This window comes from Cannabis sativa, chromosome 4, assembly GCF_029168945.1.
Source record: "Cannabis sativa cultivar Pink pepper isolate KNU-18-1 chromosome 4, ASM2916894v1, whole genome shotgun sequence".
NCBI classification, from domain to species: domain Eukaryota; kingdom Viridiplantae; phylum Streptophyta; class Magnoliopsida; order Rosales; family Cannabaceae; genus Cannabis; species Cannabis sativa.
Window position 1 is genome coordinate 81,839,101 of NC_083604.1, and position 25,860 is coordinate 81,864,960.

Below are 25,860 nucleotides of genomic sequence, written 5' to 3' on the forward strand. Positions count from 1 at the left end.
CTGTACTAAGGAGGTGGTGATGGAAATGAATTTACAAGGAACTCCGGTTCAGAAATATGGGCAGTGGTTAAAGGAGGAAGATCCGATTCCCAATTGTTTTTTGGCGTATGACCAGTTGGTGGCTCGACAAGGAGGAGGGAAGGTTATTGGTAATGGTGGTAGTGGGCTGGTAGAAGAGATTAGGCGGTCGGAGATTGATACACCGGTGGTCAGGGGATCTCGCCAGGTGGGAGGTAGTGGGAAGGAGCCGTTTGCTCGATCGACGCAGGGTGAGGAAAAGGCGGATGCTGGGGTAGATCGTGGGAATGATGTACATGGTGTGGTAGAAGTTAATAAGCTCAAGGGCAAAATTGACAATATATCAGCACTGGACCAAAGTGGTGTTTTTCTAAAACAAACAACAAGCCCAAAAATTGATAAAATTAATGTTGGGCCGACAGTCAATGGGCCTACTCATTTTAAACCTCAATTGAGAGAAGGGTCTTCCTTGTTTGATCAAACTCAACAACATGGAAGTAGCAGGGGTCACAAGGAAAAGGGAATTCGTAGCTGGGAAAAGGATACTGGTGCTCATGATTTTGAGGATGAGGATGGAAGGGAAGGAAGGAAACGTAAATGTGGGCGTAGTGGTGGGATTTCAAGCCGAGGAGAAGGAGGTGAGGTTGGAGAGAGTTCTTGTGAGAATGGGTTTGATGTGGCCGTGGAGATGGGAAGTGCAGAAGACGTTGAAAAGGGGAAGACGATGGGAGGGAAGGGTCTGGGAACGAAAGGAGGAGAGTCCAGAAAACGAATTTCACTGAAGAACAAAGCTCGGGCAAAGGCTAAGATGGGAGGAATTCAGTCGGGAGGTGTTTTCGATAGTGCCAGGGAGCAAGGGACGAGTGAGATGGTTATGTTCACAGCTGGAGAAGTTAGTGCGACTGTAAGGGACAGAGATGTGAGCAATTCTGCTGAGGTAGGTATTTCTAATGATGTGGATTTACCTTCTTTGTTATCTGAAAATGAAGCGGCGAGCCTTGATGTTCAAGGCCGCCGAATGCAATGAAACTCCTAAGTTGGAATGTCCAGGGAATTGGGAATCCCTGGACATTGAGAGCGTTGCAAACCCATGTGCGTGAAGTTGATCCGGCCATCATTTTCTTGATGGAAAGTAAGTTGACTCGGGTTCAGGCGGAGCGGGTTTGTAGTGTTCTTAAGTTTGATTCGTTATGGACAGTAGATAGAGTGGGATTGAGTGGGGGGCTGTTGTTAATGTGGAAAAAAGAGGTAAAATTGCAAGTTTTGGATAGTTCTATAGGGCATATTTTGGCTACGGTAGCAGGGAATGGGTTCTCGCCATGGTATTTGACAGGCTTCTATGGTAATCCGGAAGCTAGCTTGAGGAAATTTTCATGGCAATTGTTGAGAAATTTGAAAAGAGAAGTTCAGGGACCGTGGCTATGTGTGGGGGATTTTAATGAAATTGTGAGCTTAGCGGAGAAGATTGGTGGTAGGGATCGACCTCCGGGAGCTATGGATGGATTTAAGGAGGTAATTGATGATTGTCGGTTTATTGATTTTGGGTCTTCAAAGCATGAATTGACTTGGTGTAATGAACATAATTCATCCCAGATTATGGAGAGGCTTGATAGAGGATTGTGTAATGAGGAGTGGTTGAGACAATTTGAGGGTGCGGATGTTCAGTTGCTTGATTGGTGGGAATCTGATCATAGGGCGCTAGTAATTGATATTCCGGTGAGAGTGGATGGGGACAAGTGTGGCAAGACTAAACGTAAAAATCGCTTTCATTTTGAAGAAGCCTGGTGTCAAGAAGAGGAGTGTACTGAGATCATTGATAATATGTGGAAGGAAAGGCAGGGGAGGGGTCGGCCAGTGTCCTTTAGGTGCAAAATTAATAAATGTGGGAAAGCACTACAAGATTGGAACAAGAAGAAGAAGGCTCGGTTGAATAACGAGATAGCTAAGACTAAAAAGATGTTGCACGAGTTGACAATGCAGCAACAACCGGGTGTTTGGGAGGCGATACAACACATGGAAGATAAGTTAAATGGGTTGCTTGAGAAGGATGAGCAGTATTGGCGACAAAGAAGTAGAGCCTTATGGTTGCAATGGGGGGATAGAAACACGAAGTATTTTCATCACAAAGCGTCTTCGCGCAGGAAGAAGAATGAAATTAAGGGGTTGCAAGATCAAATGGGAGTTTGGCAAGATGATAAACTGTTGGTTTGCCAAATTGTGGAGGACTATTACAAAGGTTTGTTTATGGGTTCGGACATTGATCAGGGCGTAATGCAGGAGGTTTTAGAAGTGGTGCAGCCGAAAGTTTCTATGTCTATGAATGAGGAATTAATGGTTGATTTTTCTGTGGAAGAGGTTGTGCAAGCAGTAAAGGGGATGAATCCTACTAAAGCACCGGGGGCGGATGGGTTGCCTGCGCTTTTCTATCAAAAGTTCTGGTCTAAACTCAAGGATGAGGTCATTGCGGTGTGCTTGAATGTTCTTAATAATGGGGCTGATTTGAGTTGTTTAAATGACACGGTGGTCGCCTTGATACCCAAAGTTGATAAACCTCAAAAAATAGAAGAATTTAGGCCGATTAGCTTGTGTAATGTGATTTATAAGATTGTCTCGAAGTGTTTGGCTAATCGGCTTCGTCACTCTTTGGACCAAGTAGTGTCTGATTCACAAAGTGCTTTTCTAAAGGGTCGGCTCATACATGATAATGCAATAGTTGGGTATGAATGTTTACATGTGATGAGGAAGAATAGATTTCGCAATGGTACAAAAGTAGCCTTGAAACTGGATATGGCGAAGGCGTATGATAGAGTGGAGTGGCGATTTTTGGAAGCAATGATGTTGAAGTTGGGGTATGAGGTGCCGTGGGTCTCAAAGATTATGAGGTGTCTTACTTCGGTTCAGTTTTCTTTTCTCATTAATGGTGAAATTCAAGGAAAAGTTACGCCACAACGGGGACTTAGACAAGGTGATCCACTTTCGCCTTTTTTGTTTCTTCTTTGTGCTGAGGCTTTTTCCTGTTTGATACAACATGCTGAACATTCGGGGCAGTTACATGGGATTGGGTTTGGAAGACAGGGAGTGTCGGTGTCACATTTATTTTTTGCGGATGATAGCTTGGTGTTTCTTGCAGCGAATGAGGATGAGTGTAAGGGCTTTAAGGAGCTGTTGGAAAAATATTCTAAGGCATCTGGACAGTTGGTAAATTTTCATAAGTCAGAGATGTGTTTTGGGCGTAATGTTACACTGCCAGTTAGAACTCATTTAGCAAATATCATGGGGGTAAAGGTGGTAGATAATTATGGGAAGTATCTTGGGCTGCCATCTTTTGTGGGAAAAACGAAAAAGCAACATTTTGAGTTTATTAAGAATAAGGTGTGGAACAAGTTGAAAGGATGGAAAGGGTCGTTTTTCTCGGCGGCCGGAAAAGAAGTTCTTATAAAAGCAGTCATTCAAGCTATTCCCACTTATACAATGAGTTGTTTCCGCTTACCGAAGAAAACTATTAATAGTATTCATAGTATGGCGGCAAGGTTTTGGTGGGGCTCATCGGAGAAAGATTCAAAGATACATTGGTGTAAATGGGACGTCTTATGTAAGCACAAAGAGCAAGGCGGGTTGGGTTTTCGGGATTTGGGACTTTTTAACCAAGCTCTCCTAGCTAAGCAGGTTTGGCGGTGCATACGGTTTCCAGATTCCTTATGTAGTCGGGTGTTGAAAGCAAGCTATTATCCAAATGGTGGGGTGATTGAGGCAAAAAGTGGGAATCATGCATCGTTTGTTTGGCGAAGTTTGGTTTGGGGGAAGAAGATTATACAAAATGGGTACCGATGGCGCATTGGTAATGGCAACTCTGTTCGAGTCATTGAAGATCCTTGGTTACCTCGCCCGGTTACCTTTAAGATATATGATAAACGCCTGCTACCGGACCGGTTGTATGTCATTGATTTGAAGAAAGGTAATGGGGAATGGGATGAGGAGTTTATTAAGTGTCTTCAATCCAACTGATGCTGATTTAATTTTTGGAATGGCTACTACTGAATGTGATATTGAAGATAAAATATTATGGCATTATAGTAAGAATGGGGAGTATTCCCGTTCGTAGTGGATATCGTATGGCGGTACGCCTTACAAGTGCGAGATGTGCGGTCAGATACACAAGGCTGGCGAGAAGTGGTGGAGCAAGTTTTGGAAGCTTAAAATCCCACCGAAAGTGAAACACTTTGTTTGGAAGATGGCTCATTCATGGATTCTACTAACTCGGCGCTTGCTCATCGACATATTCGAGTAGAACCTTATTGTAAGCGGTGTTACGGGTGCGTATGAAAATGTTTTTCATGCACTATGGGGATGTCGAGTTAACCGGGAGGTTTGGAATGGAGCTGGTTTTTATGGTAGATTGCAGCGCCAAGGACGTGAGGATGTGCTTGCGTTTCTTATGAGAGTTTCAAGCTTGTTCACTAAGGATGAATTTGAATTTTTTCTGATTTTATCTTGGAACCTTTGGTATATTCGCAATTCGGTTAATCATGGGGGACACAAACCTCAAGCTAGTGCAATTTTGGATTGGTGCAGCAAGTTCCTTCATGAGTTTAGGGAGAATAATGTGGCGGTTCAGGTTGGACAGCGGAGAGAAGAAGCAAAGTGGATTCCACCAAGGCGAGGATCTTTTAAAGTCAATGTGGATGCAGGGATTAAGGCAGGGGAAAATTTGGCTGGGCTTAGCTCTGTCGTGCGGGATCATGATGGACGGGTTATGGTGGTCGCTACTGCAGTTGTGGAGAAGAAGACTTCGCCATTGCGGGGAGAATTGCAAGCAATTCCGGGTATTCGACCAGTTTACAACGCAACCTGCCGTCCTTTTCTGTTGAATCCGATTGCCTTCAAGCTGTTAATCTAGTGATGAAAGAGGAGGAAGGATGTCGAGATGTTGATGGGCTCGTTGCGCAGATCAAAGAGCTGCTGCAACATGACCGAGTGGCTGGGGTGTGTTTTGTATTTAGAGAAGCAAATCAAGTTGCTCATGTTTTAGCCAATGATGCTTTGATTAACAAAGCTAGTGCCATGTGGGTAGGGGTTGTTCCCTTTTGTGCGAGTCAAGCTATTCGGCGAGATTCGCCATATCCATTGTAATGTTTTTAATTAAATGAATTCTGTTTCAAAAAAAAAAAAACATAAATATTAAATTAAGAATATTATATTTTAACAAATCCCAAACGTACTAAATAGAAAAAACAAAGAATGATTTAATGATTTATACTAAGTACAATATAAGAGATACTTAAGAACAAAATCTAATAAATAAATATTTGTATATAATATAAACTCACCTGTTTTAATGGCAGAATTAAAGATTTCAATATCTTGAGTATGTGAGACGTAAATTCCATTCCCGGTTGCACTTTTTTCTGATGAAGTTAGGGTTAAATGGGAAGCCTTAACATTATTACAATGAGTAAAAGTAACGTGATTTTTTTGAGCGTTTCGCACTGAAAAATCCCTCACTATCAACTTATTGCAATTGTGAAAAGTTAAAACCTACAAATTAGTCCCTTTATTAATTAATCCATATAAACACATTTACTTCATTAATAAAATTATTATAATAAATTAATATAAATAAATTTAAGAGTTAAAAAACTTACTCTTGGCGTTGGTAAACAATACTGCAAAAAAGAAGAAAAAAATTAATATTTTTATAATTAAAAAGAAAAAAAACAATCTACTCAATCAATAATGTGTTTCATCAAAATTTATATAATATATATATTTATGGAATGATTTCAATCATACATAATATTTATCTAATTATTAAAACAAAGCACAGACAAATTACTCATAATTTATATAATATTAGTAATAAATATTTACTCACTTTGAATTTGTAAAATTTGCATGGACTCCACCAAAAATCAAGACCATAGCCATCTATGGTTCCACCACCTTGAACTATTAAATTATCAACATTCTCGAATGTAAGAACATAATTACTATTACCATCATTATAATTAGATTTAGAGGTAATTATGGTTCCACTAATCTCAAATATTAAATGATTAAATTTGCAAGGTCCTTGCAACTTAATTGGCTTAACATAATATAATCTTTTAGGAACTTTGAGTATTACTTTTCCTTGTGTTGAGCATGATTTTTCCCATGCTTTTGTAAATGCCTGCACACATATATATATAATTAAATTATGTATATAATAAAATAAGTAAATATAGAAATATGAAGATCATGAAATAATTTAAGTATATATACCTGAGTATGGGAATAGTAATTGATGCGTTTTAAATCAATAAATTCATCAATGGTAAAAGTAGTAGTAATGCTATTACTATTACTACTTTCAGAATATGAAATAAATGAAAGAATTAAGATAATGCAAATTGACAAGAAACTCTTCTTCATAGTGAATACTTATGTGATTATATAGGAATGTGTATATACGAATGTATATTTGTGATTATATATATAGGAATGTGTATACGAATATATATTTGTGATTATATAGGAATGTGTATGTATATACGAATATATATTTGTGATTATATAGGAATGTGTATATACGAATATATATACTGGCAAAGAAAAAAAGTATGCAGCTAAATGATTTTGAGTGTTTATGTACGGCTATATATAGAGAAATTTAAAAAAAATTAAACTTTATTTGAATTTGGAATATTTTTTATAAAGATCTATTATATTAGAATATCAAATATTTTGGTTTAAAAAAAATGAAATATTTATTTCAGAAAAAAAGAATGATCTTATTATTATTATTATTATTATTATTATTATTATTATTATTATTATTATTAATATGATTTTATGGAAAAATATCTATTTTTAATTTTAATATTAATATTATAAAAAGAAATTCCACGCAAAAAAAATTTAGAAGTTATTATTAAAATATCACATATTTATTTCAGAAAAAAAAAACGTAATAAGTATATACCGATATATATTATATGTTTTTTTTTTTTTTAGACTTTATATTATATGTTTTTTTTATATAAATAATAATCATACGTTTTGTGAAAAAATATCTATTTCTTATTAAAATATAATTACTTTCTAGATATTTTAATTTAGATATGTATTCAAAACGAAAGATAAACCCCAAATTTAAATTTAAATAAAAATTATGTATCATTAAAAAATAGTATTATTAAATCTATTGTATTTGAAAATAATAATTGTTAGGGTAAATACTATTTTGGAGCATATGGTTTGCAAAAGTTACCGATTAGACCTTCTATTTTGTTAAATGACAAAATAGACTATGTATTTTTTAAAATTGTACAAATAGACCCTGATTTTTTATCAAAATAAAATTTAATAATAATCCGATCTAAAGGTGTCATGACAAAACTGTTTGCATTTTCTATATTTGTCTGTGTTAGGAATTGTCTTCAAGTTGGTTATATTAAAAAAAAAGTTGTCAAAAATTAAGCTCAGGGTCCTATTTTTACCATTTTAGAAAATACATGGTCTATTTTGTCATTTAGCAAAACAGATAGTCTAATTAGTAACTTTTGTAAACACAAGGTCCAAAATAATATTTACTTTAATTGTTATTAAAATTGTGAACGACGGACTAGTGTTGAACACTCCTACAATTTAATCTTTCAATTTGTTATGTAAATATTTTATTTTGATGAGTTAATACCAATTTAAATGTTGTATTTTGCAAAATTTACTAATAGATTTTTTGTTTTGTTAAATAATAAATTAAATCCTGTATTTTCTAATATAGTATACTAAACTTATTTTTTTATAATTTTTTTTAGTATAACTAACTTAAAAATAATTTTTAACATATTTTATTTTATTATTTAACAAAACACAAAATTCAATCAGTAATTTTTAAAAAAATACAAATACAAAATAGCATCTACCTATTTTTATTAGTATAATTAAATATTAAATTTTATTTATATTATTTTAATTTAATAATATTATGAATAAATGAAATCCATAAGTAAACATTCTCATTAATATTTAGAGCAAAAACGAAAAGGGAGAAAAAGCCGCATGCAAGGCCGACTCTGAGGTGAGGCGAACCAGGCGTGCGTCTCAAAACCTTGCACACACAAAGTCCAAAATTGTGGAAAAAAATTTATTAGTACATAAATAAAATATTTAGATAATATAACATAGTGTTTAGTACATAGTGGTAGAGAGTGATATTTTAATTAAGGATTAATTCCTAACCTCAAATTGAGAATGGAGTAGAGTGTGGAGAAGCAATGCTACATCGAATCAAAGATGGTTTATCTCTGATTAGAATGAACATCATCACTAGAAGATGGCACTGACTTAAGAACTTCATCAACCACTATCTTCAACTTCTTAGGATTAAGGATGAATGATGAAACTCTAACCCTAACCCTAATTTCTTTTTGAGAAACAGAACAATATTATCATATTTACAAGTGGTAATTTTAGTAGAATATTGTTAATTGTTCTTAATAATATGGAAATAAATTGGACAATTATCATTAATGATTCTGTAATTATGAAGATTGATCTTTATATTATATTATTGAATTAATTTCTACTTCTTTCCCTTTTAAACTTCTATTCACAGAAAGGATTAAGATCAATTATGGAGATGATGAAACTAACCCTAACCCTACTTTCTGTCAATAGCATCAGATACCATTAATAAGTTCTTAATACAATTTGAAGAACTCAACAACCAAACAGAACGACTTCAGTTAAGTTGTTATCAACAACATTAAAATCTCTTAAGCATATGTTTTTCGACACAAACAATAATAATTATAATAATAAAAGTTCATACAACTCTTCAACATAAAACTATGTACAAAACAAAGCTTGATTGAAATACCAATTGAAGGCCACAGCACAGAAATAATGGACAATATTATTGTTTTGGTTAATATATGCAAGGGACAAAAAAGAGTTTCAACTCATGTTTTTTCCTTTTCAAGCTATTTTTCTTTTTCACATATAAACAAATCCAATGAAATAACTTCTAACTCATACGAACCTCTGTAAAATTTTCAAGGAGACAAGGCACGACACGACACAACACGACACTGCCACGAGTAACAATAACATCATATAAAGAGAAGCTGAAAAAAGAGAGAACAAGAAGAAGACCGGCGATAAACCTGGCTTTTGGAATGAATGGCGTACATAGCTGATGTGATTACAATAGTAACGGACTACTACTGTTTATACCTCGTTGGGATATTAATAATCGTCAAAGAAAGGCAACAATGAGTTCTCACCATCGCCCCTCATACTCGACACTCCGTATATTTTGCTTGAATGTGAGCAAAAGGGAGTTTGTGACCCCTGATGATGATGAGTAGTTCGTTCCATGGAGCGGTTTTCCTTTTCACTAGAGGAACAATGTCCCAAGATGTGTCAAACAGTTTTCTTATAGCCATCTGCAGAAGCATAGGGGGAACCGAACGAGATCAGTGGTTCGTTCTGTAAAGTGAAGTGAAAAAGTTACAAACAACTTCCATAAGGTTAATTTATACTGTTCTGATCTAAATATAAATTAACAGTTTCACATATTTAAATGAGGTCCCTGGTTTTTTTAATGGGGAATTAAAGCTCATAAACTGGATCCTTGCCGAGCCCTACAGTTTTTGGGAAGAATAACTCGTGATTATTCACTGGGTAGTGAGTGGTCCTAAGGAATCAGACCCCAAAATATGTGAGAGGAGAGTACACCCATTCCTCACCACCCAACAAGATTTCCGGGGTTCTAATCATTAAATTTCTAAAGAATAAACAAAAGATAAATAATTTGAAAGAATGTAAAAATCCAAATCAAAATTCCCAGAGAGAGAAAAAGAAGAATGATTATCTAACCTTTAGAAAAGACTCATCTGTCATTGAACTTAAAATGGGGCCTCAAGTGATTCATCCCAAACTTCTATACTTCCATTTGAGGCATCTTCGCCATCTTCTTCCATAGAGAGCCTGATATACTCTCTGTGTGCAAATCGGTCCCACTCTGTTAAAGATGGATCTTCACGTTCCTGCATACATAAAAAGCCATTTGAGCCCATTAATAAAAAAAAAAAATTGAATCCAACACTTTTTCATCTAAAAAACAGTTACCTGTCGGATGAGAAACGGATCACGGCTCTCAAATGACATAAATTTTATCAGATTGAAAAGGATATTGAAGACATTTCCTGAAAGCTTGCATCTTTTCAAATCTCGTAGCATTATAGCATCATCCTTCTGCAAGCATTATTTTACATCTATTAAATTCATATTTATTGATACAAAAAAGAAAAAGAGATCTGGAATTTGGCGAAAAGGGTATGTTTTTTACCTCTGGTGAAATCATATCAACAATCTGACATAAAATATCCTCAAATAAAACAGGTTCTTGGCCCATGCATTCCATACGATGCAGCTGTTCTTCATAAAAGAATTGCATTTCATTCGGTGTCAGGACTCCATTCTCGTCCAAATCGATGCACTTGAACCTATACATTTATATAATACAGCTTACTCAGACTGAAAGAATTCACAATAAGATTTTAAACAATGAGCAAGGTTAATAATGATTTAAAACACTCAAATTAACATACATTCTGTAAATAGCAATTGCCACCTCCTACCTAAAAATTCCAAGTTCCTCAAAATTAAAGTTCTAGCAATAAGAATCCATGAACACATTACATGTTAAACTTCGTTGTGCATGTACAAAATTACCTAAATATTCACGATATGATTTGCATCAGATACCGAATTGCAAAGGCAGAGAAACCCCCCAATGTGGAAACTAAAAAAATAAAAATATTTACCAGTACTCAAGACTTGGTTCAGAAGACTTGTCCTCCTCTGACAGCATAAAATAAACAAAATCTTCATAGCCCATTTTCCCTTCAATCTTGCTAGTAAACTTCCGTGGGACCTAGTATGGAATTTTAGTAGAAACACATCGAAAGCAAAACAAGGTAATAAGTTATACTTGAGGCATCAACTATTTTGAACAGACACATTGAAAATGAAGTTACAAGGATAATACTACCAACCTGTGAAAATATTCTATCGACAATCCTGTAGGTAAGGGCATGATTACTGTATCTTATGAGGTTCTCCTTGTCAATGAAGAAATCATGGTCCGTGTCCAGCTCCCAGAATTTACAGTATATAACGTAAAAATGTTCATATGAAAAGTATCTGAAATTCGGTGGACATTGATGATGTAAGTTCAACGTCGCCACCATTTAAATACAAGAAGAAAATTAAGAAAAAAGAAAAACGAAGACTGAGGAAAATCTTAACTAGCGTTTACATTTAAAATTAATAGTTAATTACAAACACGGAAAACATAATTCACTATAATTACTATAGTAAAAAGATAAAGATCAATCTACACCTATTTAGTGGAAACCAAAGAATATTACATAACTGAACAATAATATTACTTATTCTACTTAATAGATACTTTTGCACATCAGATTTGCAAACACACAAACCTCAGAACTTTGTTGATATCCTCCTCCTGATCTACATGCTGCATTGCGTCAATCAAATTTCCTCGCTTTAGCTCCCTAAGGGTAAGACGGCTATTTGCTGCTCTATTGATGTAGTAAAATATTCTATATACAACTGTTTCAGCTGCACCGAGATATTCAAACAAGTATCAGTGAGCTAATAAACATAATGGAAAAGGCCCGCCAATTAGTCAGGACACTAACAATAATGACACCCGAATTTGATCAATTAACAATATTGAAAAAATTAATAATAGGGCATCCTAACCATCCATTAAAAGGTCTAAGCCACATAACTTAATCATTAAACATTAAAGAAATCTGAGTATGAACATTAAAAAACACGAACCATATCTTTCTTGAAATTCAGGTGTGCCCTTTAAGAACTCCAACCCAGGGTGGGTTGCCAAAAGCTCTTGAAGAACAGGTTTGAAGTCTACCTGAAACAACACCAAAAAGATAACACACGATAAAAGGTGAACCTAAGTGAACATAGCAAAAAAAAGGATAGTATATTTATAGACTTGCAGTACCAAGAACACCAATCAAAAAGAAATTGTATATGCCAAAGGAATAAATACATCTATAAAACAAACCTGAGAAATATAATTGCAATTCTGCCGCTTCAAAAGTTTAAAAATCTGAGTCTCAGTATCCATAATCAGCATATTGCTATCAACCCAGTATTTTATGAACCCATTCCTAAAAAATACCATATTAAAGTGTTATGTTATGCGAAATTGCAAATGAATAAAATAGTTCTGATGTTTCCTAACACTATTTAAGTCCTTGGAAATGCCTAAATGAAGATAAAAAAAAAAATCAAAACAGAGCCCTAAACATGTAAAGTTGATCTAATAAACCAAGACAGTACTCAAGTGCTTACTTGGTCACTATCCCTGTGCTATCCGTGTCAATCTTCCTGAAAAGTACGGAAGAGAAAAATGTTGGCAGCTTGCATATTTCCTTTGTAAGCGGCTTAAATTCTGTACATAAAAACAGCAAATTTCAGTGTTTCTATTCCACCATTTTCCTTCAATTTTCTTTGAGAGTGGTACAAACAAGAATATGAAGAATAAAGGAAGACACAGAAACAAATAAAATGAATATCCCACCATGCAATCGCAATCCATCTGGATGATTGTTGAAAAAGTCATCAATCCTAGAGAAAAATTGTTGCTCTAGTTCCTTTGGCGGTGGACGGCCATTTTTGAAATAGAACTGCAAGTAAATGATATCTAAAGCAATATAAGTTTCTAAGCATGAAACAAAGCAGCACAAAGCTAGAGTTCCCAAGTTCATTTGTATTATTTCCCATTGATGAAATATCTTTTAGAGAAAATTGAAAAACTTCCATAAAAGAAAGTAACCTGAGGAATGACTTCTCGAACTTGTTCAGTGACTAACTTAAGTGGAGAACCAAGAGGAGGACTGCTTCGTTGCTTTGAAAAACGTGGAGAACCAGATGAACTTCTTGGAGATAGTGGAGGAGTACTGGCAGCAGGGAACATGGAAGGCGTGGTATGGCTCCCAGCAGTGTTCGAGTTCCCAATGGCATTTATGGGATTGCCTGCCTTCGCATCATCAATCAAAGACTTCACCTATCATACCAAACAGACCAAACAGTACCAAATGACATAAGTTGCATAAACAACAAATAAACTTTTCTGTTCAATTGAAAATGAACACGTTAAGAAACTTTAGAATATATGAACTACCACATAAGGTTTTCATGAATTGTTTGTTCGATTAATTTCAATTAAGTCCTATATTGTTCAGACCGATAAAAAGAGCTAGTAGAAAACCCAAAAAAACTAGTTATAGTTAGGCATAAAGAGAGTACATGAAAAAGTTAGTTGTAACTATTCATCCATTTTTGTAATAATTGCTGTTCCTAAGAGGATTAACAGCGTTTTATATGTTTCGAATTTATTTACTAAGCCATTTAAAAAAAAGGATTAACAAGTATATATAGGTTCGTTAGGTATTATATACAATATCTCGATATAAATAAAACTTTAACATAGTATTACATCAAAGATTCAAAATATGATATAAAACACAATTTAATATAATACTATATACAATACAGGTGTAACAAACGAACACTATTAATTTAAGCAACGAAGAAAACTTTCAGCAAATTAAGCAACAAAAATATGAGTAAAGAATCAATTACCAGTCGTCCAGTTTCGGGAAGAGAAAGCCATTGATCAAACAAATCATCAGCAATTGAAGGGTTTGATTTTAAAGCCAAAGGAGATAACTCTGGAAGTATCAACAGTTCAGGATCCAAACAGCTACCAATATCACCATCTCCCTTACCCACAGAATCGATATCCATACTACGGACTACTAAATTAAACCTCAAAATCTCTCCAACGTTACAGAAATGCAAAAATTACCCAAACCATCAATTATACAAATTACACAATACTATTCACAATCGAAAAAACTTCCAAATTTAATCAAATTCACAGTCCCTTCTAGTTCAACAAAACCACTTCCATACCGGAGTTCAGATAACCCTAGGGTAAAGAAAATAAACAGTTCCAAAGCTTCATCTTCACCCAAAAACAACAGTTCTAAATCCGATTCCTTAAAGTTTCTCACTCAAAACACAGAAGAAAAAGAAGATAAAAACACAAGAAAGAAAAGAAGAACGATTTCAAAGTTGTTCATCAGAGCACAAAACATATAAACCGATTACAGGTCCAAGTATGGTGAAAGATTGAAGAGGAAGAGAAAGAATCAGCGATGAATCGGTGGTAATACACAGTAGAGATTCCCGGAAAGAGTTGGGAATGGGAATCGGAGAATGGGAATGGAGTTGAAATTTGAAGTTGAAAACTAAAAGAGAAGAAAAGGTTTATATATGAAGAGAGAGTAAGGACACGTGTAATCTTTTTAGGACAAAGAAGCTTTGGGAGAAGAGAAGACTTTTGGGTCAAACTCTAGTCTTTCCTTCTTCCCCTCAATTCTATAATATCACTTATCCAAATTGGGTAGACTCTATAATTAGGGAAGTAATTAGTCTATGCTAATTATAATTACATTATACTTTTAAAATAGTGAATTGCTAAAAAAAAATATTATTAGTGTCTATCAAGTTTAATATAATTTAAAAAAATAGTTTTTAAAAAATATTGTTAACCAATTATAGAGTGTCACCTATAAAAAGTGTTAACCAATATAAATTGCGTTTGAATATAAAGTAATAATTATATATAAATTCTTAATATCATATTTATAAAATAGTTAGTAATTACACTGAATAATAATATTTTTCAATAGCTAATGTTTAAAATAGAAGTTTTTAGTAATTACACTCAATTTGTTATGAGAATTGGAGAGTGTAATTAGAACCTCTCAATTACCTCAAATTATACAGTTATAGTGTAATTGCATGGTCACACAAATCTAATTACATCGTGACTTTCCAAACGCATCCCTAACAGTGTGTTTGAAAGTAATTGTATAATTACACAGACTAATACTAATACTATAGTTTAAAATACAAGGTGTATTTAGATATAAAATGGTAATTAGTGATTACATATGAATTTTTAATATTTTATTTGCAAAATAATTAGTAATTACACGGAAAAATAATATTTTTTATTAGTTAATGTTTAAAATTAAAAGTTCTTAGTAATTATACTCAATTTTGTAGGGAGCCAAGAGAATTGGACAGTGTAATTAGATTCCCCTCAATTACTCTCAATTTACACTCATATCCAATTACATCATAGATTTCCAAACACGTCCTAATTGTGCTCAAATATATTAAGGGTAAAATAAAAGGGAAATTATAATATTATTCATACAGTATCAAATATCATTAGTTTTTGTTATTGGTACAATTAAATATTAGTATCTATCTATTTTTTTTTGAAAGCAATGAACAAATTTATTGAAAATATAATAACGTAATACAAGACTAGCTATAGATATTATATATCTTATGTTCATCAAATAAATATTATGTGTCCCATGTTCATCAAACATCCTAAAAAAATAAGGAAACTTACAAAAATACTGAAATTTGGATTAACTTTTACAAAAATACTGTCACCAGTAGAACACCAGTAAAACACCAGTAGAACACCAGTGAAAACTTAACACAGTATATTGCAGTATGAAACTTATAAAAAAATACAGTAAAAATGTAAAAAATACCGTCTGGCAGTATTTTTGTAAAAAAATAACAAAAGTTAGTATATCATGTAAATTTTCCAAAAAAATATTAAAAGTCATTTAGCCCATACAAGTTGTTAATTCACCTAAAGAGTACGCAGCACTAATCTATAAGTAGCACAAATTAAGAACATCCCTAAAAATCTGGACAATAAACTTACAAACACTTCAAATGATAATTTTAAAATCATTAGAGTGAGAAACTCTAATAGTAAAATCAGCTCTCAAATGTATCTTACAATGATAATTTTGTCTTTTAAAATATATCTTACAAAATAATTATCATATATTATATTTTAACTATAAAACACAATTTAATCAATTTATACATAAAGTAAATAAAATAAATTTTATTATTACATTTATAAATAATTTTAATAAACAACATATTATAATAATTTTAATTATATTTTATTTATTCTATTATATTTCTTTATTAATTTATTTGGAATAATATATATGAAACATGTATTAAGTGAAAGTGAAAAGAAAGATGAGAGAGAAAACACAAGTTATGGATATTTACGGGCAAGTCCTTCTCTACAATCCATATATTAACGTAAGAAAGAAAAAGCTTCGAAACTTCTTGCTTGAAATTGAAACCATTCTCTCTCTCTCTTTAAATTGCTTGACACGATTTTGGGAATTGGGATCAACATTTCTATCAGATACGACCATGAACATCTTCACCAAGAAACCCACTGCCAAAGGTTTGTTTATTATGTCTCAATTCTTCTTGTTGTATTTCTAATTCGATTTTAGATCATTACTGAATTTCTTTTGGTTTTCTTTTTGGGTATTTGTTTTGATTCAGAGGCTCTTCGGGCGAGTAAGAGAGAGATGAACAATGCTACCAGAGGTAAATTTTTACAAATTCATCGAAAATTTCAGATTTAATTTATAATCAATTCGTTATTTTTTATGATCGTGTTGGAACAATAATATGGCTTTGACTTGTCCTGTGGGTTTTAAGTTCTATAAATAGGCTCACTAATTATAAGGTTTAATGATAAAAAGTAGAGAATTGAACCGATTGTGTGTGGAAATCTTCTTATATGACTTTGTTGATTTATAGATTTTGATAGTTACCGATCATAGTCTCTATTTTGTTAAGTGATAATTCGGTTACCAAATTTACTCTTTAGTGTTTTTCAAAATGCTACATGCTATGTAACTAATAGTTCATAAAACCTCTAAATCAGAGTATTGTTAGGTTCCATTTTAAAAAATATAAAGTTTAAATTATTATTTAATAAAATAGATGGTCGAATTGGTAACTTCAACTTAATGCAGAGTTCAAAATAGTATTTAACCTTAATAATATTCAAATGATGCTCGTGTATTACTTTTGTTGTGTCTAAATCTGTTTTTTTCAGGTATTGAGAAGGAAATTGGAGCATTGCAACTAGAAGTAAGTAATGATCTTAGAAATGATACTCGTTTTTTGAAAATAAAGTTTAAAAATTTATATTTGATGTATTTTTATCATTTTTTTTTAGGAAAAAAAGCTTCTTGCCGAGATAAAGAGAACTGCTAAAACAGGGAATGAGGTATGTTCTGTGCTGTATTCGATTGGATTTTCATTCATTATTAGTGAATTAACACCTTGGTCAAGAACACATAACAGAGAAAAGAACACACCAACAATTACTTGGTTCAATCACAAGTCAATTCGACAACTCTCCAAAGAAATCTCTCTATTTTTTACTAAATTTGTAATAAAATGATGCTCTCTCTCTCTCTAACTCGATAACCTGTAAAAGACTTAGTTCCAACAGTACATGATATTGGGTTAGTTAATGGCTGATTACTACAAGATTCTTGAGTGATTAAATCACCACACATTATGCTTAAATTTTTCCGATATTTATTGGGCTTTCTCTTATGCAGGCAGCAACTAGAACTCTGGCTCGGCAGCTAGTCCGACTTAGGCAACAGATAGCCAACTTACAAGGCAGTCGAGCTCAAATGAGAGGCATATCAACTCATACTCAGGTAGGGTGTCAATTCTCTCTGTCTTCATGACACGGTGTTACTTCTAGCTTGGTTCTGCTTTGTCATCATATATCATTCTATATTTTTCTTTTTTTCAGTATGGTTAAATTTAAATTGAGGATACATATATAGCTTTACTAAACTGAAATGGCTCCCATTGAAACCAATATCCATTAAAGAAAGAACTTTAATTTAACAAGGGCTTTTTATGTATATTGTTTGTATTCAAAACTTCATTGTTTATCTTATTTTCATTGCAAAATGCCGTATTTATCGGCATACCTTTCTTATTTCTAAAATTAAAACAAATTAGAATTCTCAATTCTATATGACTTCTAGAGGCTAAAATCGTTTCGGGAACCAACAAATCATAATGGTATTTTTCTTTATTTTCAGCCATCTTTTGATGTTTTGAAATGACTTCATCAAAAAAAATCGTATTCACCGAGTCCCTGTGTTTTTTCGTTCTTAGAATTATTTTTGCCTTTTGTGCAGGCTATGCATGCTCAATCTTCAGTTGCTGTTGGCATTCAGGGTGCCAGTAAGGCAATGTCAGCCATAAATAAGGTCAGAATTTAGTGACTTTTACAGCACAAATTGTATATAATTGTACATTCAAGTTCATTTCGAAATCTGAGATGTTTCGCTTGCAGCAAATGGCACCCGAAAAGCAAGCAAAAGTCATCCGGGAGTTCCAGAAGCAATCTGCACAAATGGATATGACTGTAAGATCCTTTATTCTATCTTCAGAACAACTTTACATAGAGAGAACTTCATGCTTGATTATGAATATGTTTATTCATGCAGACTGAAATGATGTCTGATGCAATAGAAGATGCCTTGGATGATGACGAGGCCGAAGAGGAAACTGATGAGCTAACAAACCAGGTAAGACTTCTACAAGACCAAATATTTTCTATTTTTCGGAATACTCCTGAAAAAAGCAAGTAGATTTGGTCCATTGGAATTGATGACATTGTCTTTAACTTGATTTTTCGGCAGGTGCTAGATGAAATTGGCGTTGAAGTTGTCTCACAGGTTGGTATTCCATTACTTCTAGTCTTTGTTGTTATTCGGAACTTGATTCTTCGTCCTTTAAGCTGATTGTGAACACACTTGAACTTTTGTTAGTTGTCAACGGCTCCAAAAGGAAGAATTGCAACAAAAAATACTGGGGATGCTAGCAGGTACCTTCCTTCCTTTCTCATTGAACTTTATTGATAACTAATTTTGTGTTCGTTTGGTACACCATATTACATCGCATCACATTATATAGTATTATATTTTTTATATAATGGTATGTGTAGTATTGACTTATATAGCATATAAATATACAATATGGTAATATAAATCAAAATTTAACATATAATACATCTGTCTAATTCGGCGTACCAAACAAACTCTTTACTTCTTTAGGAGCTAAATAGTAAATTATCAATTTCATTTTGTGACGAAGTCATTACACACTATCTTGAAACAAACTTCCTTTTTACTTCTATTTTCTTTGTTTTCTTATTTGCTTTTGTGGTTGGTGAAAACCCAACATGTCCTGGTTGAGCTTGATCATATCCAATTGAGATGGCCAAATGTTCGTCATCTCGATTAACAATCATATTGATGTATGAATTTACACTTCCTTGCAGTTCTGGCATTGATGAGCTTGAGCAGCGGTTAGCAGCTCTAAGAAATCCATGAACTGAAGAAGATTCCAACTCATTTTTTCCCCCAACCTTGTAATCTGTCGATCTAAATTATGTGAGGCTGTACTTTGTACATAGTTATGGTGTTAATTCAGATATACCAATTGTTACTGGAAAATGGAAGTAGGAAAAAGTCCAAGTTCAATATTTTGTTGGATGCATGTAATGTAATATAATGAGATTTGGTTTATGACTTTTCTCCAATTGGCTCTCAATAGAATTTTCCCTGATTTCATTCACTATTTCTCTTTTCTTCTTTTCTTTTCTCAGCTACTAGAATATTACTATATATATATATATATGGAAGAGGTTTCAATGGTTACATTTTTATTATAACCATCATGGTTACATTTTTTTAAGCTTACTATTAAATGGTTGTGATTAATTTGGAAATTAAATAAAAATAAATAATAAATAACTTGTAACCTGAAAGTAACCTAATCATTTATTTCCTTATAAAACTTTAATTAAGATTAATTATATTTTAAAATTAAATTAATTATAATTATTAATTAATTTTTTGCAATTTATTACTATATAAGGATCTTTTAGCAATTTATTTTTTTATATTTAAATTATTTAAAATTTTCTAGCAAAACTTTTTATAATTTAAAATGATACACATATAAATTCATAATTTAAATTTTATTATACTTGTAATATTAATTTTATATTATTACACTTAATTATTTAATTTTTTTTATTTAAATATTTAAAAAGTAAAAAATGAAATAAGTTGAAGGATTTTTTAGAAAAAAAAATGGCTGCACTTGTTATCGATTGATTAGCTTGAGGCCTCATACTTAGTTCATATAATTGTAATAAAATAATTAAATATCATTTAAAAATAATTAATTATTTGAAAGAAGAGAATTTTAATTTGTGTCAAAAGAAGTTTAATTTTTGTAAAAAAAAATAAATTTTATTGTAAATATTATAATTAAATGGCTTAATTATTAAAATAATTCAAGTAAGATTATAAATATAAATATTAATTGTTAAAAGAGGTCTTGTTAAATATTTAATTAATTATTTAAAAAAATAGTTAATTATAATTAAATAATTCTAAAAAAGGAATATCTGTTTAATTAATTATTTTAAGAAAATAGTTAATTATAATTAATTAAATCTAAAAAAGGAAAGTCTACCTATTAGTAACCTGCTATTACAGGTTAAAGAAAAATGTAACCATATGGTTACAATAAAAATGTAACCATTGAATAGTCACCCATATATATATATATATTATTATTATACTAGAATGAAATGATAATTCTTGCCACTTAAATTCCTTTTTCCCAATTTTATTTTCCCACTAGAATGTCTTGTCCATTTCAGTAGTTAGAAATCTAAATCAAAAGGAAGGGGTATTGTTAACACTAGAAATTTGTTAGCTACACAAGTGTATGGTTGAAACTTTTGAGCAAAAGATAATTATGAAACAAATGAGTAAAACTATCAGTAACCTTAGAATGGTGTTTGCAGTGAAAAAAACTCTCAGTAAATTAAGGACGTTTTTCTAATACAAGTTTCGAAATCTTTCCATTTTAGGCGTTGGAATGGCTAAGTACAACCCTACCATACTACAATACTTGCTTCACCGGGGAAGTAGCTCTAGGGCTGCACCGGGTTTAGGCCGGACGAATTAACCGGTGAGCCGAGTTTCGGGCCTCTGCGTTCAGTCATAAGTAGCTCTCCATACGCATAATTTTTCGAGGACCGACCGGGAAGATCACACACCAGGGTACAAGTTTTGCAAAAAGAAAAAAAATACATAAATAGCTTAAAACAAGTACATACATAATCAACTCAAGTACTCAACCATGGTTGGTCTCAATTCAAAAGATGGAAGTATAATGAAGATAAGTCATTATTTCAAGTCAACAAAATAATTCTCATACAACAGAAAAAAAAGGAAATTCTCTGCTACAAAGGGGGATGGATACATATCAAGACACCCATTACCAAAGCCAAGAGCTTTTTTTTTTCACATTGAGAAAAAAGTGAGAATGAAAATGCATGGGGGAGAATCGATATACGACATGGTATTTTCCGTTGTATGTAACCGTGGCGGCGATTAGAAGACACAACAACCCCCCATTTACCATGAATTTGATAGTTAAAAAGAGAAAAAAGAAAAAAATCAAGTAGTTCATCACATATAGAAGGGGTGGTAATTATGTATCCATGAGATGAGCAAAGAAATTGTTCTTTTAGTAGTAGATAACAACAGAGACTCCCTTTCGGCCCGAATAATATTACTTTCTGATGGAAAGGAGTTCAAAGCTTCGGAGAGGATCATCTCGGGTGCCTCTTCCAGCTCCTCCGCTGCGTGATAGCAGAATCCTTTGTGTGGTTGAAGGACGACCACTACTTGAGACTACACGACCATTTCGACCATCACTGTGGTCGGCTGAAGAGCTCGGTTTGCTACTTGAGATTACAGCTTTTCTTGATGTGCTTCCATATCGAGAAGAACTACGTGCTCTTTCTGAATCAGGGCGCTGGAAGAAGAAATTAAACCAAGAGCTTTCCATTAGAAGATTTGACCAACAATCTTAAAAAAGTTGAAAATAATGAAACCATGAACAAAAGTTTTATTACCACATCTTTCGATGAAGGTACTTCTTCATGAGTCCTGTACTTTGGTTGATCATTTCGCGGACTAGAACCCGAGACATGTCTCCTGGAAAATACTTCAACTGCACCCGAGAATCTTTCTCGGATCTCTTTCCCAACTATTAAAAAAAGAAAAAGAAAAAAATAGTCAATAATATCAAATACCTTATCAACTAAGTCCACCGACGGTAAAAGAATCTAATGCCCGAACATTTGAATTCAAACAGAGCAAACCTGAGGTTCTTTCTGGTCTTTCTACAGATGGTCCAGCGTGCAAACCGGGTTTTCCACTGACATGCTAAAACATAAACAAGAACTTAATAAGTAAACGTTCCTACGAAACAAAACTCAACAAGGTTCAATACTAACCCGTCCTTTAGAGCTGGCACCAATCTGGGGATACTTCAATACGGTCCAGTCAAACACATAATCAAATTGATAACCTGCAGTTGTAACAGTTTAGGTAAACAACAGATTTATATAAATATTCACAAACTATAAGAACAGGTTAGATGAATTCGATGGATTACCTTCCCGAATAAATAGGTCTCTGAAGAGTCTCTTCAAATATGAATAATCCGGTTTATCTTCAAACCGCAATGAACGACAGTAGTGAAAATAAGACACAAACTCTGATGGATATGACTTGCACAGCACCTGTAGTACATTCCCAGAGCTATATAATTATATATTTTCAACGAGTAACGTTGCCAAAAGCTATGTCAACTAAGATAAAACAAGGCATAAGTTGCAATACCTCGATGGGAGTTGACACCTTCTTTTCGCTAATCTTATCATATTTTTGTTTTTTTGTGCCAGCTTTTAATCCCTGCCAAGGAAGGCTGATGAAGAAAAAGGGAAATAAAGTAAATAACAAATGATGATGAATAAATTGTACTCGATGGGTATCAAATATCGAAAATATATATATGTATGTGGTGAGGATAGAGTAGTTTCCTACCTTCCTCTCAGAAAATACATAAGTACATAACCAAGAGATTCCAAATCATCCCTTCTGCTTTGTTCTGCAAAACATTAACAACAAAAAATTGAATAAAAGGTAATTCCTGAAAACTTAAATAGCGGTCGTTCACACGTGATACGGTGATAGTATATACATACTAACCGATTCCAAGGTGAGTATTGACACTTGCATAGCGAGCTGTGCCTGTGAGGTTCTTGTTCTCTCTGAAAGATGAGAAAAAAAAAGGGGGGGAAAATGGTTAGCTATTACAACAGATGTTGAACCATAAACCTAAGAACACCGAACGGTAAAGAAGAAATAACTGTTAGGATCAAACCTCACTCTTTCTCTCTAATTTTATAAAGAAAACTGTTCCGATAGTTACTTTTTAAAATAAATAACCCCATCAAATTGTAGGGGAAGAAAGAAAACTAAAGAAAATCGAAACCACATAAAAGAAAAAGAAGTCTCAGTGTTGGATTTGTCAACCTTAAGACATACATAAGCACTAACACACTATCCAACCATGGCCTAACATATCGAAATATACCTGTAAGGTATGTGCTTATGAGTCTGAAGATCCCTATACTTCTTTGCAAGGCCATAATCAATGATGTATACCTGAAGAAGAATAACTCGGACAATTGTAATATACAGAAAATCTAAATACAGTGATTCTACATGAAACGAGAAGAAACAATATCTCAGGGAAACAATTTATACATTTTGAATGTCCTCTGTTAAAGAATTTACTTTAGTTTACCAAACCATTACAATTGAGAGTCATAAATGAATGAATGTGAGATAAATCGCTATACTCGGAAGACCAGATTACCTGATTGGCTTTGCGTCCTAAACCCATTAGGAAGTTGTCAGGCTTTATGTCACGATGAAGAAAACCTCTTGAATGCATGTATTCAACTCTGTTGATCTGAAAAGCAAAGTTACATAACGAAGAGGAATCATATTAGCTTGAGACTTCAATAATCGATAGCAATTCTTAACAAAAGCGATCTCAATAACATACCAATTGATCGGCGAGCATCAATACAGTCTTCAATGTCAATTTCCTATTGCAATAATTAAATAAATCTTCTAAACTTGGTCCAAGAAGGTCAATAACCATAACATTGTACTCTCCTTCAACTCCAAACCATTTGATATGAGGAACTCCAGCTTCAAAAGAAGAAAATAAAAGTATATTAAAAAAACAAAATAATCCAAGATAATATCAAACTAATTTTATTATTATCCGAACTCGAATAACAAACATTGTTCATTTAAGAAGCCTAGCTCACAAATTCCACTCCCAAAAACTAAATAAAACTATCTGACCACTGAAAAAAACATGTAATGAAATAGATAAAGAGATCTTACTTCCTCCTTGTAAAAGCATATACAATTTCGATTCATAGTGAAGCTGGGGATGTTTCGTCTTCGTAGGTTCCTGAAATTAAGGATACATAAAGTTTAAGTTTTTTCCATAATTTGAAAGGTTACACATTGAATTAGAGGAAAGTAAAAGAAGCATCCAATATTTAAAATTTAAGAGAATAACACTATGTATAAAGATTCAGTCTTTTCTTCTACAATGAAGATTCTATAATATGAATTCAAAATCTTAAGTGTCTTAGTGATAATAACAAAACAAGATCTATAGTCTTTTCAGTCTAAGTATATGTGATTTTGACAAATCTTCAGTAGCTGAGCTCTACTACCAAAATCAATATAGCATACTGAAAATTTAAAAGCAATACAATCCATTTCCATATCCATATCCAACTGAAAACCATGTTTAGACACATGATAAAGCTCAAGATAACCCAATACACTATAAAAGCTAAGTATATATATATAAATATACAAATACTTATACCAATGTATAAAGCTAAGTAAACCAAACAAGTGACATACCAGCTTCACAGCAACCTCCTCTCCTGTTTGAACATTAACACCTACCCGAGAAAAAGGAGCAATTTTTCAGAATGATAATAAATCAACAAACAAACACAATGCAGTAAACAAAAATCAAAACCCCAAAAAGAAATTGAGTAACTTTACCACATCATTGACAAGCATACCTAGATAAAGCTCTCCAAATGAACCGCTACCAATTTTCCTTCCAAGCTTAAACCTGTTACCAATCACATGCTCCATGATCAATCCAACCTCAACAACACCTCGATCCAAAGCCTAATAATGGCTAACTTTTTCAATGATTTATGCCCAATCTAGTCTTTATTTGAGCATAACCTCATATCCAGCCAACAACAATGCCCCAAATCTATCCAAAGAAAAAAAATCCTATCTTTTTGAGCCAAAAAAATCGCCAAAAGAACTAAATACACATCCCAAACCAAGCATCAGATCAAAATCAACCGAAGTAGATGGAAAATCCGAAATACCCAATTCGAAATCAGAAAAAAAAAATTCAATCTTTTTTCAACGCAATCCTCCAAAAATGAGGTTACAGAAAATTACAACGAAAGCAAATCAACCTTCTTCCAACAACAACAAACCCCAAATCCCCAATTTCAGATGAGGAATCAAAACCCTAATCGGAACAACATTGACCTACATTGACCATTAATGATCGGACAAAACCCCCCCAAGAGAAAAAAACGCTGCAAAATCAACTGAAGTCCACCGAATCAGCAGGTTTCCCCCTAATCAGAGATTTTCTCAGGAACCAAACAGAAAAACACAGTACCCTAATTGGGAAAAACGTAAAGATGAAAACTTTGAAGAGAGACGAGAAAGGAAAAGCGATGAAACGATAAAGAAAGAAAGAAAGAAAGAAAAAAAAATGGAGAAAGAAAGAAAGAAGAAGAAGAAGAAAAAGAAGGTTGGAAATATAATA

At 33.1% G+C, this 25,860-nt stretch overlaps 3 protein-coding genes across 6 annotated transcripts; 1 reads left to right on the forward strand and 2 right to left on the reverse strand.

The window, feature by feature from the left end:
• Window positions 1-8,898: 8,898 nt before the first annotated feature.
• Window positions 8,899-14,502, reverse strand: LOC115712872 (serine/threonine protein phosphatase 2A regulatory subunit B''alpha). 4 transcript variants are annotated; one of them, XM_061114724.1, is made up of 13 exons: window positions 13,705-14,502; window positions 12,896-13,126; window positions 12,641-12,746; window positions 12,412-12,511; window positions 12,118-12,227; window positions 11,875-11,961; window positions 11,508-11,649; window positions 11,061-11,208; window positions 10,830-10,939; window positions 10,352-10,508; window positions 10,132-10,257; window positions 9,880-10,049; window positions 8,899-9,446 (listed from the first exon to the last, which is right to left on the reverse strand). In XM_061114724.1, the coding sequence occupies exons 1-12, from the start codon at window positions 13,867-13,869 to the stop codon at window positions 9,909-9,911; spliced, it is 1,623 nt and encodes a 540-aa protein (XP_060970707.1). In that variant the 5' UTR covers window positions 13,870-14,502; the 3' UTR covers window positions 8,899-9,446; window positions 9,880-9,908. The 4 variants fall into 4 exon arrangements, with proteins under 4 accessions (XP_060970707.1, XP_060970708.1, XP_030497141.2 ...); XM_061114725.1 differs by having other exon boundaries at window positions 8,899-9,489; window positions 13,705-14,397; XM_030641281.2 differs by having other exon boundaries at window positions 8,899-9,489; window positions 11,875-11,965; window positions 12,122-12,227; window positions 13,705-14,382.
• A 1,703-nt stretch (window positions 14,503-16,205) lies between these two features.
• On the forward strand, window positions 16,206-19,659 carry LOC115712887 (vacuolar protein sorting-associated protein 2 homolog 3). The gene is made up of 11 exons (XM_030641304.2): window positions 16,206-16,432; window positions 16,537-16,581; window positions 17,099-17,133; window positions 17,222-17,272; window positions 17,613-17,717; window positions 18,213-18,284; window positions 18,371-18,442; window positions 18,525-18,605; window positions 18,720-18,755; window positions 18,849-18,904; window positions 19,361-19,659. Exons 1-11 carry the CDS (start codon window positions 16,216-16,218, stop codon window positions 19,410-19,412), a joined length of 822 nt encoding a protein of 273 aa, XP_030497164.2. The 5' UTR covers window positions 16,206-16,215; the 3' UTR covers window positions 19,413-19,659.
• Window positions 19,660-21,231: 1,572 nt separating this feature from the next.
• Window positions 21,232-25,860, reverse strand: LOC115712878 (casein kinase 1-like protein 6). Its single transcript, XM_030641292.2, has 14 exons — window positions 25,082-25,860; window positions 24,915-24,955; window positions 24,378-24,447; window positions 24,028-24,176; window positions 23,836-23,931; window positions 23,551-23,621; window positions 23,163-23,224; window positions 22,998-23,061; window positions 22,794-22,878; window positions 22,567-22,693; window positions 22,406-22,479; window positions 22,271-22,334; window positions 22,022-22,155; window positions 21,232-21,921 (listed from the first exon to the last, which is right to left on the reverse strand). Exons 1-14 carry the CDS (start codon window positions 25,155-25,157, stop codon window positions 21,676-21,678), a joined length of 1,359 nt encoding a protein of 452 aa, XP_030497152.1. The 5' UTR covers window positions 25,158-25,860; the 3' UTR covers window positions 21,232-21,675.